Here is a 20,767-nt window from a genome sequence, read left to right on the forward strand (position 1 = left end):
AACAGTTCTATGGGGGCGGGGGGGGGGGAATGAATAATTTATTGAATTTCTGGTACATGTCATGCAGCAACCTCCAAATTGCTTCTTGGAAGCAGGATAGAAGAGGTTTACATGCATCAGCAGCCCTTGTTTGGAAGGTCAGCAAATAGGAAATCAACTGCTTGTACTGCAGGTGCTGAGATAGCAAAGCACCTCAGACAAAGCAAGAGGACAGGCTGAAATCGGGACAGGGAAAAATGGACAGCATGCAGTGTGGTCACTTCAAGGTAGCACTTGGCTGCTGCTGAAGCACTTTGAGACACAGGATGCAGTGCTTGTCAAGGGAACTCTTACTGGCTTACACAAACTGGATCCCTTCCTCTAAATAACCACTATCTGTATTATTCAACAGCTCTAAACAGAGCTCCACTGTGTGTTGTTGTTGTTGTTGTTGTTGTTGTTGTTGTTGTGATCCGTCCTGAGTCCCCTCCAGGGTGAGAAGGACAGGATATTAAATAAATAAATAAATAAATAAATAAATAAATATATGTGCTGAAGCAGACAGGTATCACCTTAGAAAAAGCAATTTGTGTTCTCTCGTTGTGTCAAAAAGTAGTAGAGTTATGATTGCATTACAATGTATGAAGTGATTCCAGCATCCCTAGAAATTTGAATTGAGGTTATGGCTTCACTGCAACTGAGATACATAGTTAATCTTCAAATGTGGAGTTATGCATTTATTGAACTATGTATCCCTTGTGTTGAATTGCAGTATTTCACAACTTCATGCACAACCCAATATGCTACCAAAAGTATACCAAACTGCCAACAGCCCCACATGCATAAGTTCACTTTTCCACAAATCGGAACTGAATGTCAAAATATTTCGGCTACTCCCACAAGGAACTTCCACATGCATAGAAAACATGCATGTGGACAGTCCCAAATTAATTTGCTACAAACCAGGAAAACTCTAGTTTGCAGCGAATTAATTTGATCGTGGATTTATTCCACACCTTCTTGGAAGGCACCAGATAAATCCACTATTTTCGGTGTCTAGATTAGAGTCCAGACACCATTCCCACAGTTTACCAGGCTAAATAAGCCTGGTAAACTGTGGGAATACCCACCTCCTCCCCCCAAACCCCCAGACCTCTTAGAAAAATAAGAAAAACTTACCCATCCTCCATTAGAAGTCTCGGCTGGCTCTCCCAGTGTATAGAAATGATGTACCAGGAAGGAGGGGGGAGGAAAACCAACCTTCCTGCTCCCCTGGTGCATCATTTCTGTGCACCAGGAGAGCCAACCGAGGCTTCTAATAGAGAATGGGTAAGTTTATATTACTTTTATTTATTATTTTATTTATTTATTTATTTCAGTTACTTCTACCCCGCCCTTCTCACCCCCCCCCCAGGGGGGGGGACTCAGGGCAGCTTACAAAAGAAGGCACAATTCGATGCCTATATCAAATATGCATACATACATAAAAGCACTTAAAACGGTTGACAAATTAAAATCATCAATACAAACAACACAATAACATAATAGTAAACTAATCCTAAGCTCAGCGTTCATAGTTCCGTAAATCCATTCCTTTTCGTCAATTCCTGCTCATCATCAGATCTTTCTTTAGCTGCCAGAATGTCCAAATGCCTGGGCCCACATCCAGGTTTTCAGTTTTTTCCTAAATGAAAAAGGGTCTGGGGGCTTGGGGGGAGTGGGGCCTCCACATGTTCTCTCAGGCTAGTTCCAAGAGAAGGTCTGGACACCCACCCCAGGAAGTGCACACTTTCTGGGGTGGGTGTGGGCAGACTCCCAGAAACAGCAGCATTTTTTTAACGTGAATGCTTCTGGGATAAAGGGCTATCTGGATCTGACCTGAGACTCAAAGCAACTTATACAAAGATATCTATCTATCCAGGGGCGGCTCAACCCATTATGCAAAGTAAGCATTATAGTTGATTTTTGCAGTATAGTTGATTTTGCCCAGGGGCGCTCTTGAAGGGGAAAATAGACCTTGACATATGCGAGTTATAGTTACTGGGATGTATAGTTCACCTACAATCAAAGAGCATTCTGAACTCCACCAATGATGAAATTGAACCAAATATGGCACACAGAACTCCCACGACAAACAGAAAATATATATCAGTGATTGGTTGGGGAGGCGCCAAAATACTGTTTGCTTGCCGTTGAAAATTACCTAAGGCTGCCTCTCTATCTAGCTATCTCTATCTATCTATCTATCTATCTATCTATCTATCTATCTACAGTGGAGATAGTTGTACTTAGATTTTAAAATTTCAAGCTATTATAAATCTATTAGTCTGTGAGATACCACAGGGTTCTTTGTTGCTTTTATGGTGTTATTGCGTATATTCCTGACAGTAGAGAAGATGCAAAAGAGATGCATTTTGTAGTGTCTCTACACTTAATTCAATAGCTGTTTCCCAAACATAGTGATGACATCGTGGTTTTGGGGTTTGCACAGTTCCTTTTTATTCTCTGCATCATTCAGGAACAATTAGTTGAACCCATTCAAAGTTTTGAAGTGACCATCACCAATATATAGGTAACATGGAATTCTTTTTCTAAAGTGATATCAGTATCAGTCCATTCTACTGCAACAGAGCCCTGTGGCACTTTAAAGATGAACCACATTAATGATGTCATATAGTTTCATAAACCACATTGCACTTTGTCCATTGGGTCTGATGGATAGAATTGTAGACCACAAGTCTGTCTTCAGATACAGGTATAGTTTTTTATGGGCAACACCAATATCTGGTTATAGCAGTGGTTCTCAACCTGTGGGTCCCCAGATGTTTTGGCCTTCAACTCCCAGAAATCCTAACACCTAGTAAACTGGCTGGGATTTCTGGAAGTTGTAGACCAAAATACCTGGGGACCCACAGATTGAGGGTCAATGAGTTATAGTAATGGACAAAATAAAGACTAATAAGTTGAAGCTCAGCCCAAATGATAAGGTGGCACTGTTCCCTGCTAGTTTTTTTTCGGCTTGGATGATGTATATTTGCTTTACTTTGGAGGGATTCCACCATGTTTGTAATTTAGAAATACTTCTAGATCAAAAACTGTAATAAGAGTTTCAGGTGACCTCTGTCTTACCAGTTTAGGCTGGTATCCCACTCTCAGCCTTATCTGGAAGTTGATCCACGATTTAATAACTTTCTGTTGAGATTATTGCCATACGTTGAATACAGGACTGCCATTGCTGCAAAATATGGCAGTTTGAAGATATTTTGCCTAACTTTGAAGGGTTTGTGTGTGATTTGAAGTGTTGGATTTCATCTAAAAGGCTTTTCATGTCTTGGGACCTCAGTACTGAATGCAAGACGAGGACTCCCACCAAATACCAGATGCTTCCGTGGATGTGGTGGTTTGTACTTAGGTGCTCTGTGAAGAACACATCCAAAGTTCTAAGAGAAGTCTTGCGAGTTCTGCAACCAGTAAGTAACTCACAGAGCGGGGAAAGCACAGCTATAGTCTAATGTTCCAAAACAGGAATTCCAAAATAGTCGTTTTCCAACATAGGGATTCTCAGTGTGGCACTTTATGTTTTCAACTTGTTTTATTGTTCTATGTGTTTTATCTCCTTCTGTGTTTTAATTGTTTTTAGTTTGTTGGGGTAAATTTTTATTCTTATGCTTACATTGAATTTGCGGCATTGAATTTTTGCCAGAATTTGTAAGCCGCCTTTAGTCCCCTGCGGGGTTATTTATTTATCGTACCAGAAGCAAACCAAGGGTACAGTTGAAATGTATTTAAAAAACACAAAGTTTGCAAACTTGCCATTATATTAAATGTCCTTTGACCAGTACCTGGCTACTTGGAGTGCCTCTGGTGTTGCTATAAGAAGGTCCTCCATTGTGCTTGTGGCAGGGCTCAGACTGCATTGTAATAGGTGGTCTGTAGTTTGCTCTTCTCCACATTTGCATGTTGTGGACTCCACTTTGTGGCCCCATTTCTTAAGGTTGGCTCTGCATCTTGTGGTGCTAGAATGCAGTCTGTTCAGTGCCTTCCAAGTCACCCAGTCTTCTGTGTGTCCAGGGGTGAGAAAGGCAGGGTATAAAGGAAGTAAATAAATAAACACTCCCTCCCTTATATGCCTACTTGTGCCTTAAGGTCAACCTTCATTGAGTGCTTCTTGATCTTCTTCTCAGCAAATGGATGTTAGAGCAAGGTCCTTTTCTGTAGGGGCCCCTGGTTATGGAATGTTCTTCCCAGGGGAAATATGCCTAATGCCAACACTGTTGCTTTTTGAGACTTCTTGCATCTTTGCTATTTTAATTGCGGTTATATATTACTATTATAACTGTTTTATTTATTCTCTGGTTTCAGCTTCCATTTTTTGTGCTTTATAAGTTTTTGCATTATATGTTCATGAGACTGGGTTTTGTACTTGGAGTTGAGGTGCTGGGTTTGGGCCTGCCACTTTTGGACTCTCGCTTGCTGGGGTGTTCCAGCGAGTGTCTCTGTAGATCTAAGAAAACTATGTCTTGATTTAAGTCGTTGACGTGCTGGCAATGCACCCTGAGCCCTGCCACATGCACAATGAAGGACCTTCTTGTGGCAACACCAGAGGCACTCCAAGTGGCCAGATACTGGTCAAAGGACATTTAACCAACTACCAAGTTTGCAAAATCTGTGGGTTTTTTTCTTTGTCTTTTTAACCTGTGTGTTTGTTAGAATTGTAACACAATGGTATGGTTGCTGATGACATGATAAATAAATAAATAAAATACTTGGAGCTTGGATTTGTTATGTTATTAACTGATCACGCACTTTGGCCTTTTCTGCGCCTGTGTAGGTATGGTTGTTCATGAGCAAAAGTAAACAGGTGGATGTTTTTCCCTTTCTTTCAATGCATGCTTGTGTGTGGAATAATGATTCTAATCTCTAATTGTATGAGCACAGAAATGGGGATGATAGTTGTTTTGAGTTAATAAAGATCATAATCATATAAATGTGCCCTTAAGTTACATCATGTACCTTAGTATTAGCCTTTTCCTAGAATTGCCACCCTTTATCTTGGCACACGTGGACCAATTAGTTCCTTGGTGTGTCTGGAAGGTAAAACCAATCCAGAGATTGCTTGTCTCCTGGCATTTACACACAAGCAGAAAGCAAACTGCTTGGAAAGGGCAGCAATTAAAACCTGTAAATAGCTGAGGACATCTGAAGAGTCCAAATGTGTCAAACTAGAGGCCTTTCTAGTCCAGCATCCTCAGAGCCCAGCCAGATCTCTTCAGAAAGCATATCCATAGCTCTTGAGGCAACGTTCTCCCACTGAGCACTCTTTGGGAACTATTATTTACTGACATACTGATTTCGTATAGCCAACTTTACCATGGCCTATAAATAGAGCTTTCCTTAATTAAGATAGCTTATCAAGAGTCAATCACTTCTGGACTACATATGCCATAATCTTCCAGCAGGAGTGGCCAGTATTCATGCCACTTGTTATTTCTGGATCTTGTAGGATAACATTTTCCCCAAGCTCTGAGTGTATCCCCTTTTAAAGCTATCTTGTGACCTTTACCACATTTTGTGTCCATGAATTCTATAAATGAACACCAGGATATAGCAGTACTTTCTCAAGCTTGTCTTGAACATGCTGCCAATCAATTTCACTGCATGACCCTGAGTTCTAGTGTTATGACAGAATGAGATATACTTCTCCTTTCCTCCATACCATGAAGGACAAAAGACTCAAGCTATCTCCCTGCCATATGACAGAGTTCTGCCCGGACTATTTTGGCATTGATGCAGGGTTGGAAATCAAATGGTTCTCCAGATGTCGTTGGAGTACAACTCCATGCAGAAAAAGGCTGGGAGTTACAGACAAGGTGTAAAGCAGGGGTCCACAAAGTAAGGGTCACGGGCCGGATGCATCTCTCCAAGGTCATTTACCTAGCCCACGCCCTAAACTTTACACTTAGGGTCACCCTAAGTCTGAAACAACTTGAAGGCATCATCAACAACAAACCTGGTTAACTTGACTTTCTCATAAGCTAAAAACAGCCTCACACTTCCCATTGAAACACTGGTAAGGTTAAGCTGGTTAAATTGTTCTTCATTTTAAATATTGTATTGTTCTTTTAGGGTTTTTTTGTTTTACACTACAAATAAGATATGTGCAGTGTGCATAGGAATTTGTTCATGTTTTTTTCAACCTATAGTGCATACTTTAAAAGTCTGAGGACCCCTGGTCAGGCATGTAGCCGGGGGGGGGGGGGGCTCAGGGGGCTTCAGCCCCCCCCCCCCCCCAAAATTTTCATGGTGGTTCGCGAAAAGGCCTTATTGGTGCATTATTTAAACTGTTACGTTTATTCATATCATGATCTGATCACCATACTCAATATATCCCATATGCATGGGGATATTGGGGTAATGATACAAAAGGTTTGCTAGGCTAGACCCTCTTTCACTCAGACTCAGCCCCCCCCCCCCTCCGAAACTCAGCTAACTATGAGAGATGTTCAGCAGTGGAGCTCACTGCTTCAGAGTGAGGTAGAGGCTCCTTCTTTGGAGGCCTTTGGCCATCTGTCGGGGGTGCTTTGAATGCAATTTTCCTGCTTCTTTGAAGGGGGTTGGAATGGATGGCCCATGAGGTCTCTTCCAACTCTATGATTCTATGATCCCACTTTTGGGAGAGGGCAAACTATCACTGAAACATCCTACAATCTGGAGAGCAATGTGTAATTAGAAGTGCTGTTCATGAATTCAGGGTAACTTACCCTGTAAGTTAACAAATAATGTTTCACAGACAACCTTGATTACTCCTACAATAGCCTTCTTAACATTTCGTAATGCTAAATCATTTAGTATACTTCTGACTGACAATTCCTGAGAAGGCTCAACTGGATGGGAATCTTGATGGTCCAATTTTTGTTAGATAATTCAAGGGAGCTCATCCCTCATCCCCTAGTCTAGAGAAGGAGGAATCAAGCCCCTCTTGCCCAGTATGTTCCAGGAGTCTGTGGAACTTGCAGCATCAATGGCACATGATTCCTACCTCTAGCTTAAAACAGAAATCACACACAGGATACTCAGGGAACTTCATGCAAGACCATGATATGAGAGCCACTTTTCTGACATTCAGCCACCTTTGAGTTGGCATGATGGAAGAACACCTGAAAGCCCCTTTCCTCTTTACCTTGATGTCTCAGGGTCATCTACACTGTAGAAATAGTTTGGTTTGACACCACTTCAACTGCCATGGCTCAGTGCTTTGGGATCATGGAAGTTGTCACCTCACAAGGTCTTTAGCCTTCTCTGTCAAAGAGGACCAATGCCTCACCCAACTCCAACTGCCAGAAATCCATTGAGCTATAGCAATTAAAGTGATGTCAAACTGCATCAATTCTACAGTGTAGATGTACCCTGTGAAAGAAATAAGATGACATACAAACTGTACTAAAGAACTTAAGATGAACTAAAAAAAAGCTTTGGCTGCAGCCCCTCTTACAGCTTTATTAAAATTATAGAATCATAGAGTTGGTAGAGTCCACAGAGGACATCTAGTCCAATCCATTGCTCCAAGTCCTAGAGTTCTTCCACATTGCCCCTGTATTCCAGGATCTGATCCCAGATTATCTGGCAGTGGAGACAGATATATTCCAGTTTAAAACAGATAATCTGGGACCCGATCCTGGAATATAGGGCAGTGTGAAAGGGCCCCTAGTCTCCAGAACATCAGAAAACAAGCTTGCTCCCTCCTCAATGTGACATTCTTTCAATTATGTAAACATGACTCCCCTTTCTGCTTTCTTTTCTCTAAGCTAAACATACCCAGCTCCCCAAGATGCTCCTTATAGGGCTTGGCTTCCGAACCTTTGATGATTTTAGTTGCCCTTCTCTGGACACGTTAGCTTTCAACATCCATCTTGAAATGTGGTGGCCAGAACTAGATGCAGTATTCCAGGTGAGGTCTGACCAAAGCAACATAGAGAGGGACTATGACTTCCCTCAGTCTCCATGCTATACTCCTATTGATGCAACATAGAATCGCATTGGCTTTTGTAGCTGCCACATCACACTGACTCGTGTTCAGCTGGTAGTCTGCTAAGGCTGGATCTACACTACCATTTCATACAATTTCAAAGTGCAGATTAGCTGCATTGAACTTGATTACATGGCAGTGTAGACTCATAAAATCTGAAACTGCATTATATGGCTGTGCAGATTTTAAGACTCCTAGATCTCTTTCACATGAACTGTTTTCAAGCTAGGTGCCACCAATCTGTGACTTTCATTTTGTATTGGAATAGCTCTCTTATCTGTTATGGTTATGGTTCTGATCCAAAGTGACTTTAGATTTGACAACAAGGTTCCCTATGGAACAAGAAATGCAGACTGGCTTGCATTCATCCCATGTCCAAGCTGAGAACTTGGAGCCCTTTGCTGAGTCAATCCCTGATGAACTGTGGTCAGGATTCTCCTTTTTCAGCTGGATCTACACTGCCCTATATCCCAGGATCTGATCCCCCATTATCTTCTAATCCCAGACTATCTGGCAGTGTAGACTCATATAATCCAGTTCAAAGCAGATAATATTATGTAACAAAATTTGAAAAAAAATCTGTTCCTGGTTTTTGAAAGTGTTATTTCCCATTTAATTCTGCGGTAGTTACTTTGTTTTGTTTTTGTTTCCAGTTATCTTTTTTATTTAATTTTTTTAAAATGACAATAATCGAACTTCTATTATGTTTTCACACTGTTGGGTTAAGCTTCAACATTTTTACCAGTACTTTGAAAGTAGTTACTATTTTCCAGAAACTTCATTTTTGTGGCTGCCCCAAAGTGTGTTGAATTAGTTGAGACTTGATGAGATATTCATTGAAAAACTATAGCAAAATGTGCTGCAGGATGTACTTTTCCATGTTTGTATGATAGAACCAATGAGAAAATGACCTTTATAACTTCAGGAACAAAAGATTGTGTTATATAGCATAATCTGGGATCAGATCCTGGGATCTGGCCCACTGTAGACCAGGGGTCCTCAAACTTTTTAAACAGAGGGCCAGGTCACAGTCCCTCAAATCATAATCCAGAGGGCCAGATTATAATTTGAAAAAAGCATGAATGAATTCCTATGCACACTGAACATGTCTTATTTGTAGTGCAAAAAACACTTTAAAACAATACAATAATTGAAATGAAGAACAATTTTAACAAATAGAAACTTATTAGTATTTTAATGGGAAGTGTGGGCCTGCTTTGGCTGATGAGTTAGGATTGTTGTTGTTATGTGCTTTCAAGCTGTTTCAGACTTAGGTTGACCCTGAGTGAGGGCCGAGTAAATGAACTTGGAGGGCCGTATCTGGCCCTTGGGCCTTAGTTTGAGGACCCCTGCTGTAGACCAAGGCCCCTTCTATGCTGCCATATAATCCAATTATCAATGCTGATAATCCACATTATCTGCTTTGAACTGGATTATATGAGTCTACATTGCCATATAATCCAGTTCAAAGCAGATAATATGGATTTTAGGGGGTAGTGTAGAAAGAGCCCTAGCCTTTGGGCTCTGTGTCAGAATGAGCAAGGAGTACATCCCGCAAGTGAGCCAAAAGGCAATTTATACCAAAGGTGAACTTGAACTTGGGGAGGGATGCTCAATAAAACTGCATGAATTTGAAAAGTATGGTTTATTCTGGATCCCCACTGCTCTATACCCCAGGATCTGATCCCAGATTATCTGCTTTGAATTGGATTATATGCTTCTACATTGTCAGATAATCTGGGATCAGATCCTGGGATATAAGACAGTGTAGATCCAGCCCCAGCAGCACCTGCCAGCATTACAAAGCATCAGTGATGAGAGGGAGCAAAGGGCACTGAGAAGAACCAGGGCAAGGAGTTGATGGAAGAGGAATCTCTCTCCTTTTTTCCTTCTCCTTCTCCTCAGTGATGAGAGGGAGCTAAGGGCACCGGGAAGGAAGGGGGGAAGGAGTTGATGGAAGAGGATTCTCTTTCCTTCTCCTTCCCTTTCTTCTCCTTCTCCTCCTTTCTCCTTCTCAGTGATCAGAGGGCACTAAGAGCACTGAGAAGGACAAGGGCAAGGAGTTGATGGAAGAGGGCTCTCTCTCTCCTTCTCCTTCTCCTCATCCTCCTCCCCCTCCTTCTGAGTGATCAGAGGGAGCTAAGGGCACTTAGAAGGAAGGGGACAAGGAGTTGATGGAAGAGGGCTCAATCTCCTCCTCCTCCTCCTCCTCCTCCTCCTCCTCCTCCTCCTCCTCCTCCTCCTCCTCCTCCTCAGTGATCAGAGGGAGCTAAGGGCACCGAGAAGGAAGGAGGCGAGGAGTTGATGGAAGAGCTCTCTCTCCTTTCCCCCTTCTTCTCCTCCGTCTCCTCCTTCTTCACTTTCTTAGTGATCAGAGAGAGCTAAGGGCACTGAGAAGGACGGGGCAAGGAATTGATGGAAGAGGACTCTCTCCTTCTCCCTCTCCTCCTCCTCCTCAGTGATCAGAGGGATCTAAGGGCACTGAGAAGGAAGGAGGCAAGGAGATGATGGGACTCTCTCTCCTTCTCCTCCTCCTCCTTTCCCCCTTCTTAGTGATCAGAGGGAACTAAGGGTACTGAGAAGGAAGGAGGCAAGGAGATGTTGGGACTCTCTCTCCTTCTCCTTCTCCTTCTCCTCCTCCTCCTCCTTTCCCCCTTCTCAGTGATCAGAGGGAGCTAAGGGTACTGAGAAGGAAGGAGGCAAGGAGATGATGGGACTCCCTCTCCTTCTCCTCCTCCTCCTCCTTTCCCCCTTCTTAGTGATCAGAGGGAGCTAAGGGCACTGAGAAGGAAGGAGGCAAGGAGATGATGGGACTCTCTCTCCTTCTCCTCCTCCTCCTCCTCCTTTCCCCCTTCTTAGTGATCAGAGGGAGCTAAGGGTACTGAGAAGGACGGGAGCAAGGAGTTGATGGAAGAGGACTCCCTTCTCCTTCTCTTTCCCCTCCTTCTTCCTCTTCTCCTCCTTCCCCTCCTCTTCCTCCTCCTCCTTCACCTCCTCCTTCTCCTTCTCTTCCTACTCCTTCTTCACTTTGTTCTCCTCCTCCTCCTTCTCCTCTTTCTCCTCTCTCTCCTCCTGTGGGAACCAACCTCCTCTTCCCTCTCCTCCGGCCAACTGTTTCCAGGACTGACCTATCGGCATTTGGCCGCTCTTTGCCAAGGCCAGCTCCCGATGAAGCAGGAGGAGATGGGAGGCAGCCCCGCGCTCCTCCCAAACAATCCATAACTTCGCTTCGGACAATGCTATTCCCATTCCTTTGGACAACACAAATCCCTCCTCAAAGCGCCCCTGAGAGTCGGGCAAAGGGCTCAAGGGGTGATGCTTGCTTCCTTGCCAAAGCGAAAAGGATCAGTTTGGGGGCGATCTCCCCCATTTCTTTCTTTCTTTCTTTTTCCCCCCAAGCCCCGCTCACCTGAAGAACAGCTTGGAGAACACGTTCGCCTTCTCCAGCGGCGACCTCTGCATGGCTCCTTCTGCTTCGGAGGCGGCAAGAGGCGGAGAGGGAGAGCTGGCCTTCGCAGGAGGAGGAGAAGGAGAAGAAGGAGAAGGAGAAGGGTTTTCGGCGCCCTATGGGTCGCGCTTTTCTCCCCCCTTAAGGCTGGCCGAGGTCCCCGCCTCCCTCTTTCTCCTGCCCTTCTCCCCGCCTCTCGGACTCCGCCGGGCTTCAAAAGCCTGCCCTCGCCTGCCCGCCCCGAACTCCTCCGCAGGAAAGCGCCTCGACAGGTGCCTCTCGGGGCTGAGAAAGGCGCTCTTGCCTCTGCCTCCTCCTCTTCTTCTTCCTCCTCCTCCTCTGCCAAGCCTTCCCGGTGCAACCCCATGGAGAGCTTTGCCAAGGCTCTTCTACATTATGCTCACCGGCAGGCTCAACACATCAACAGTTCTTTCCTCTCGTGATACCTATGAAAAGATCAAGGTCCCAGAACCCTGTTGGAAAGCATTGCCAAACTCAGTACAGGTGGATATTGTGGCAATAGTGCACTCTTGATGCCATTTGAACTGCTATAGAATTACACTAGTATGTAACACAATTCAGACATGTGTTGTCGAAGGCTTTCACTGGGTTGCTGTGAGTTTTCCGGGCTGTATGGCCATGTTCCAAATGCATTCTCTCCTGACTTTTCGCCCACATCTATGGCAGGCATCCTCAGAAGTTGTGAAGTCTGTTGGAAAATAGGCAAGGGAGGTTTATATCTCTGTGAAAGGCTCAGGGTGAGAGAAAGAACTCTTGTCTATTGGAGGCAGTGGTTCCCAACTACTTGACCAAATACCACTTTGTGTCCCCAAGGAACCCTTTGACCAGGGACCACTTGAGCAGGGACCTCTTTGATCAGAGACCACTTTGACCAGGGACCACTTTGACCAGGAACCATTTTGACCAGGGACCACTATGAGCAGAGACCACTTTGACCAGGGACTACTTTGAACAGAGACCACTTTGATCAGGGACCACTTTGACCAGGGACCACTATGAGCAGGGAGCCCTTTGACCAGGGAGCTCTTTGACCAGGGACCACTTGACCAGGGACCACTTTGACCATGGACCTCTTGACCAGGGACCACATTGGTCAAGGAGCCCCTTGACCAGGGCCCTCTTGACCAGGGAGCTCTTTGACCAGGGGCCACGTTGGCCAAGGAGCCCTTTAGCCAGGGACCGCTTTGACCAGGGACCACTATGAGCAGGAGCCACGTTGACCAGGAACCACGTAGACCAGGGAGCCCTTTGGCCATGGATCACTTGGCCAGGGACCTCTTGACCAGGGACCACATTGGCCAAGGAGCCCTTTGACGAGGGAGCCCTTTGACCAGGGACCACTTTGACCAGGGGCCATGTTGCCCAAGGAGCACTTTGACCAGGGACCACTCTCCAACGTTAGTACCAAAAGGGTTACGAATCAGTTTTTGGTCAACTTTAGATTCAGTTTGAGGTGCTGATTCAGAAAACTGCATAGGATAGACCACATCAGCTCTAGTTTCTGATAAAAAAATATGCCATAGTTAACGACAGGGAAGGAGTGGCAGGTGGCACGAAAGGAGTGGAAATAGAATAAATAAATTAAAATAAAATAAATATAGAGGAAGGAGGCTCGCAGACTGGATTTTTGTCCATGCGGCCCACTGGTGGTCTGCAGCCCACAGGTTAAAATCCACTGATTGGAAGCAAGTGTGAATATTGCAATTAATCATCCTGATAAGCATTGCAAAGCCTTGCCACTTCAAGGCCTTGCTGATTCATGCATGTGAGGAATCCTTTGTTCGGAGGTGTTAGTTGTTTCATGTCTGGATTTCCCCTGTTTTCTGAGTGTTGTTCTTTATTTACTTTCCTAATTTTAGAGTTTTTTTCTAATACTAGTAGCCAGATTTTGTTCATTTTCATGGTATCCTCCTTTTTATTGAAAGTATCCACATGCTTGTGGATTTCAACAGCTTCTCAGTGTAGTCTGACATTGTAGTCTGTCCTTTGCTACATCCAGCAAAGGACAAGAGGGATCGTCTCACCTATGCAGGGGCCTACCATATACCATGCAGCTGTGGACAAGGTTACATAGGGACCATCAAACACAGCATTGCCCAGACATGAAACATGAAAGGCACTGCTGATTACCTCAACCAGAGAAGTCAGCCATAGCAGACCACCTGATGAACCAGCCTGGATACAGCATATTATTTGAGAACACAGAAACGCTGGACCACACCAACAACCACCATGTCAGACTACACAGAGAAGCCATTGAAATCCATAAGCATGTGGAAAATTTCAACAGAAAGGAGGAAACCAGGAAAATGAACAAAACCTGGCTACCAGAATTAAAAAACTCTAAAACCAGAAAATATATAAAGAACACCACTCAGAAAACAGGGGAGTTCCAGACAGGAAACAATCGGAGCCAGCTAAGATCAGATTACATCTCCATATGCCTGAGTGCATAAGAAAGTTTGTATTTGTTTCCTAAAGGAGGACAGCAACGGGGCAACTCTGATCTCCTTCGGGAGGGAGTTCCAGATGTGAGGGGCAACTACAGAGAAGGCCCTCTCTCTCATTTTCACCATCCGGGTTTGAGATGGGGGTGAGAACAAGAGGAGGGCCTCCCCTAAGGTGCAGTTAGCCCGGTAGTCTGGACCCGAACCGTTTTCTAGGTGCTGCAGAATAGAGTGGTGCTGTGAATTTCCTTGATCACAACACTACTATTGATGCAGCCTAGAATCGTATTGGATTTTGTAGCTGCCACATCACACTGCTGCCTCATGTTCTGGTGGTAGTCTGTTAAAGCTGCATCTACACTGCCATCTCATGTCATTTCAGAATGCAGATTTTATTTATTTACCGTGTCAGAAGCGAGTTGAGGGTACAGTAAAAATGCATTTAAAAACACAAAAAAAGTTTTAAAATGCTAAATGTCCTTTGACCAGTATCTGGCCACTTGGAGTGCCTCTGGTGTTGCTATAAGAAGGTCCTCCATTGTGCATGTGGCAGGGCTCAGACAGCATTGCAATAGGTGGTCTGTGTTTTGCTCTTCTCCACAATCACATGTTGTGAACTTCACTTTGTGGCCCCGAAACAGAGCGCAGCCTGTTCAGCGCCTTCCAGGTCACCCAATCTTCTGTGTGCCCAGGAGGGAGTTTCTCAGCCACTGATTAAGGTGTTGGGTTTTAGCCTGCCACTTTTGGCTTCTCATTTGCTGAGGTGTTCATGTGAGTATCTCTCTCGCTCTAATGAATGCAGATTGGCTGTATTGAACTTGATTCTATGACAGTGTAGACCAGTATTTCTCATCCTTCCTACTGCTGTGACCTCTTAATACAGTTCATCATGTTGTGGTGACTTCCAGCCATAACATTATTTTTGTTGCTACTTCATAACTGTAATGTTGCTAGTGTTATTAATCATAATGTAATTATTTGATATGCACGATGTATTTTCATTCACTGGACCACATTTGGCACAAATACCTTATACGCACAAATTTGAATACTGGTGGGGTTGAGGAGGGGTTGATTGACTTGTCATTTGGGAGTTGTAATTGCTGGGATTTATAGTTCACCTACAAACAAAGAACATTCTGAACTCCAATAGTGATGGAATTGAGCCAAACTTGGCACACAGAATTCCCATGAACAAGAGAAAATATTTTAAGGGTTTTGTGAAAATTTTGGAGTTGTAGTTCACCTACATCCAGAGAGCACTGTGGACTGAAACAATAATGGATCCGGACCAAACTTGGCACAGATACTCAATATGCCCAAATGTGAACACTGGTGGAGTTTGGGGAAAATAGACCTTGACGTTTGGAAGTTGTAGTTGCTGGGATTTATAGTTCACCTACAATTAAAGAGTATTCTGAATCCCACCAACAATAGAATTGAGCCAGACTTCCCACACAGTACTGCCATGACCAACAGAAAATAGTGTGTTTTCTGATGGTCTTTGGTGACCCCTCTGACATCCCCTCACAACCCCTCTGGGAGTCCCAACCCCCAGATTGAGAAACACTGGTGTAGACTCATAAAATCCGGTTCAATGCAGTTAATCTGACATTCTGAAACTGAATTGTATGGCAGCATAAATCCAGCCTAAGATTCCTAGATCCCATTCACATGAGCTGCATTGGAGGACTCAAAAAGATGTTCTCTTAGATTAAAATATATATATAGGGTTTGTAAAATTAAAATTGTAATCTTTCCTCTTTCATAGGGGTACTGTGCCCCTAATCCCAACAAATAGGAAGGTCTCACTGTATAATATAAGGCAAGATTACAAAAAATAAAAACCATCCACATTTACAACCTATAATTATGAACACTACAAATTACATGAACACCATACACCAAATTTAGCACACCATTAAACCCAAGGAGAAAGACAAATGACATCTGACTTCTGAACTAATGATTATAATTACTAAATTATCATACTTTCTCTAGAATATACTTTAAACAAGCTTCTGCACATTATTTAATTCTGCTATTCTTCTGCTGTAGATAATTTCCCTCAATAATCCATCAGAAAAACAAGTCAATTCCCAATCCTTATTAAAACTATTTAATGACTTTTCCTTAATCAAAACTGTCAATTTGTCCATCTCAGTAAGGTCATACAACTTTATTAAGCAGTTTCCTTCTGATGGGATAGCTGGGCTATTTAATTTCTGCACCTATATCAACCTACTGAGTATTCTTTCACAACAGAGAGAGATATTCCATGCATAGCTTAGAAATATGCATGTCTAGGGTGATTTTCTTTTACCTGGCTTGTTTTTACTGGCTTTTGGGTCCTTTTGGCTCCTGTGCTTATCTTTTATCATTCTAATTTTTTAGTTTGTGTCTGGCCACCCATGGCACAACTGAGCTGCTGAACTTGCTGACTGAAAAGTTGGCAGTTCGAATCTGGGGAGAAGGGTGAGCTCCCACTGTTAGCCCCAGCTTCTGCCAACCTAGCAATTCAAAAACATGTAAATGTGAGTACATCAATAGGTATCGCTTCAGCAGGAAAGTAACGGCGCTCCATGCAGTCATGCTGGCCACATGACCTTAGAAGTGTCTATGGATAATACCGGCTCTTCAGCTTAGAAATGGAGATGAGTGCCACCCCCCAGAGTTGGACACAACTAGATTTTATGGCAAGAGGCAATCTTTACCTTTACTTACTTTACTTTGTCTGGCTTTACAAAGGTGAGTCCCTTTTGCACCCAGTGTGCAAAATTTTCCATGTGTTTGCAGTCTAATAAACCCTTCAGATCCCACACATTTCTGTATAGTGCAGTGTATACTAAAGTGGGCCTTTGGTACCCAATGGATACCAAAATCTATGGATGCACAATACCATTATAAAATGGCTTAATAAAATGGTACTCCTTATATAAAATGGCAAAATAAAAGGGGTTCGTTTTGAACTTCGTGTCATACTCAGTTAGGAATATAGGAAGCCAAGTCAGACCCTTGGTCCACCTAGGTCAATAATTCCTGCACATCATTTTTGTGAAATATTGTTTCCTATGCAGAACATATTTTTGGCTGTGTTCTCAATAAAAAAATTCTATTTTCTGCACAGCAAATGCTGGTTTCTGTACAAAAAGGTTGTGAATTTTGTGCAAATAAGTCCAAAATTGCAAATAGCCTTTCAAAAACTGCATGGTATTCAAAGTTTTTCTTTTTTTAAAAAAATTATTTACATACAGAAACGGAATACGAAACAATGAACGTTTCACAAACACATAACCCTACCACCAAGGCCTGACCAAGTATCATTTTCTTTGCCATAAATTTGTAAGTCAACCATTAAACAAATGCCATATCCAAAATTCCTGACCACCAAGGTTGTATTGTTTTCTTTGTTCACTCTCTATTCAAAAATTTTCTTACAATGAGAAGAAAATTGCTGAAATTACTTATTGCAACTTTTAAGAAGAAGTGTAGCGAAACATTAAATCCCTATTCTGCTAGTTGTCTTATTTCAGGGAGTTTGTTGGTTTTATCTAGAAGCAAACCTCTCACATTAAACCCTGCGATTATACTTACAGAGGGCTTTCAGACAAACCTTGTATTGTGCAACCTATTATATTTCATTCACAGAATTTTGCTCGCTGTTCAGACATTATCTTTTATTTGTAATCTGTGTTTTCTCACTGCTTATTTTTCTTAGCACAAGAAATCCAATAAGACAGGAAGGATAAAATAGCTGTCTAGTGTCTTTTAATTCACTCAACTTGAAGCTTCATGTCTAGAAGCATCTCAAGGCTTTGCCACAGGATCAACAACAACCACAAGCCACTTATTTGCAGAACATGACAAATTTACAAGGCAAGTAACTACCGGACTAAGCCCATGTGAAACGAGTGAGAAGCACTTTCAGTCCCTCTACTAGTTAGAATTTCAATGTTGGCAAGTTGGACTTATGGGCCCTTTGATTCCTCAGACCAGTGGTTCTTAACCTTCATAGTGCCGCAACCCCTTAATACAGTTCCTCATGTTGTGGTGACCTTCAACCATAAAATTATTTTCATTGCTACTTCATAACTGTCATTAAGCTACTGTTATGAATTGCAATGTAAATATCTGATATGCAGGATGTATTTTCATTCACTGGACCAAATTTGGCACAAATAGTCAATATGCCTAAATTTGAATACTTGTGGGTTTGGATCAAGGGTTGATTTTGTCATTTGAGAGTTGTAGTTGCTGGGATTTATAGTTAACTTACAATCAAAAAGCATTCTGAACTCCACCAACAATGGAATTGAACCGAACTTGGCACACAGAACTCCCATGACCAACAGAAAATACTGGGTTTGGTGGGCACTGACCTTGGGTTTTGGATCTAGAGAGCACAGTGGACTCAGACAATGATGGATCTGGACCAAACTTGGAACAAAAACTCAATATGCCCAAATGTGAACACTGATGGAATTAGGGGGAAATAGATCTTGACATTTGGGAGATGTAGTTGCTGAGATTCATAGTTCACCTACAATCAAAGAGCATTGTGAACCCCACCAACGATAGAATTGGGCCAAACTTCCCACACAGAGCCCACATGACCAACAGAAAATACTGTGTTTTCTGATGGTCTTTGGCGACCCCTCTGACACCCCCTCCCCCCATGACCCCTCCACTGGTCCTGACCCCCAGGTTGAGTAACGCTGCCTCAGACATTTTCTGCTGTTTCAAATGCCTCCAGGGATGGCAAAATCCATCATTTAAGCACTATTTAACATCAAAAATACTTTTTTTTCAAGACCAGACTTTAGGCAGTCTAGGCAGAATTTGTATGGTATGAATAGGAGCAAATTGACTTCTGGGTCTGTTACAGTGGGCCACCTCTAATTTATTCTAGTGGATACAGTAAGTGGTGATCCCACAAAGTAAATCACTGTTCTCCTGAGTTTGTTTAGATTCTGGAAGAAATTACGTATATTTGTAAGCTATCTAATTAAAGTTAATTCTGCAGGAATTTCATGTTTCACAACCAAAACAACACAAAGCATCAAGGGATGGGGGGAGAAATTGGAAGGCAATTCATAAGGCCAAACATTTGTTTGCTATAAAAAAAAATGGGAGGACCTTTCAGAATACTGCTAATCCAGAATGTCACAGGCAGCAGAAACCCATTAGGTTAGCGTAGCAAACTATATGTTGAAGGGTTTTCTAAGCCACTCACCAACACATTTATGCACACACACACACCAGTTATAGTAGCATGTTGCAGCAGAATGATGCGGTGTCACTTCTGGTTGCGATTTTTGGACAGTTTTTAGGCAAGAAAAGCATTTTAGCTAGGTTGTATGAATGGCAAACCACTTCACCTTAATGCAGTTTGGGTGCCTGTTATGCTCCCACAGAAACTTTATTATTTTAAGCTTTCCTTAGTTTTTTGTTGTTTATTCATTCAGTCACTTCCAACTCTTCGTGACCTCATGGACCAGCCCACACCAGAGCTCCCTGTCAGCTGTCACCACCCCCAGCTCCTTCAGAGTCAAGCCCTTGGTCGGCCCCTCTTTCTTTTTCCTTCCATTTTCCCCAGCATAATAGTCTTCTCTAGGCTTTCCTGTCTTCTCATGGTGTGGCCAAAGTACTTCATCTTTGCCTCTACTATCCCTCCCTCCAACGTGCAGTTGGGCTTTATTTCCTGAAGTATGGACTGGTTGGATCTTCTCGTGGTCCAAGGCACTCTCAAAATTTTCCTCCAACACCACAGTTCAAAAGGATCTACAGTATCTTCCTTCGCTCAGCCCTCCTTATGGTCCAGCTCTGATATTGATAGGTTACTACGGGGAATACAATTGCTTTAGCTATGTGGATCTTCATTGCAGGGTGATGTATCTTCAGAATCTTAAAGCTAACCTGACATACATTAATAGAATTAAAGCTGCAAGGTATACGATTACCCAAGAATGAATCCCACTGAAATTATTTGGGTTAATGAATAATTAAAACTACAATTCAAGCTATTATCCAATTCACAGGTGTCTATAGGTAAGTGCCATTAGATTGGGTATATGTAGTACCCTATTTTAAATCAGCTGAATATCAAGATCTCGAATTTTACAAGTCTGTGGATTAATAAAATATTAATACTCTTATGATCACCACTATTCTAGTACTGTATCATATACATTTTCTTTAATGACAAGAGCATGCTTTTATCTGTTACAAAAAACTGTATCAATTTTTATCAGTATAGTCAACATTCTGATATCAATAAGGATCCCCTGGTGTTGCAGCGGGTTAAACCACTGAGCTTCTGAACTTGCTGACCAAAAGGTCGTGGGTTCGAATCCAGGGAGCAGGGTGAGCTCCTGCTGTTAGCCCCAGCTTCTGCCAACCTAGCAGTTTAAAAACATGCAAATGTGAGTATATCAATAGGTACCGCTCTAGTAGGAAGATAACGGCACTCCATGCTGTCATGCTGGCCACATGACCTTGGAGACATCCACGGGCAACACTGGCTCTTTGGCTTAGAAATGGAGATGAGTACCATCCCCCAGAGTCACACTCATCTAGATTCGGTGTCAAGGGGAAACCTTTACCTTTACCTTTAAAGGTAAATAAAACATTTTAAAACAAAAAAACCCTCAGTTGATGATCAGTTTATGAAATAATAATTTTCAAGGCCAAAAATGGACAAAACTCTTACCTCAGACCCATAAAAACAGTGAATTATGAAAATATGAAAGAAATTAAACAATGCATCTTTTCCTTTAGTACAGGTGCTGAATCAGCTTTTCATTAGGGAGTTGGCAGGGATGGGCATCACTAGATCTGGGATCTTAT

At 42.7% G+C, this 20,767-nt stretch overlaps 1 protein-coding gene across 1 annotated transcript in view; it reads right to left on the reverse strand.

Moving 5' to 3' along the window:
• CFTR (CF transmembrane conductance regulator) overlaps positions 1–11,526 on the reverse strand; it is a 105,655-nt gene extending 94,129 nt beyond the window's left edge. The window contains exon 1 of the mRNA XM_067469054.1: positions 11,415–11,526. Within this exon, the coding sequence (XP_067325155.1) occupies positions 11,415–11,467 (53 nt within the window). The 5' untranslated portion in view covers positions 11,468–11,526. The remainder of the gene's footprint in view (positions 1–11,414) is intronic.
• Between the last annotated feature and the right edge of the window lie 9,241 nt (positions 11,527–20,767).

The sequence above is a fragment of the Anolis sagrei genome, chromosome 5 (genome assembly GCF_037176765.1).
Source record: "Anolis sagrei isolate rAnoSag1 chromosome 5, rAnoSag1.mat, whole genome shotgun sequence".
Lineage (NCBI taxonomy): Eukaryota > Metazoa > Chordata > Lepidosauria > Squamata > Dactyloidae > Anolis > Anolis sagrei.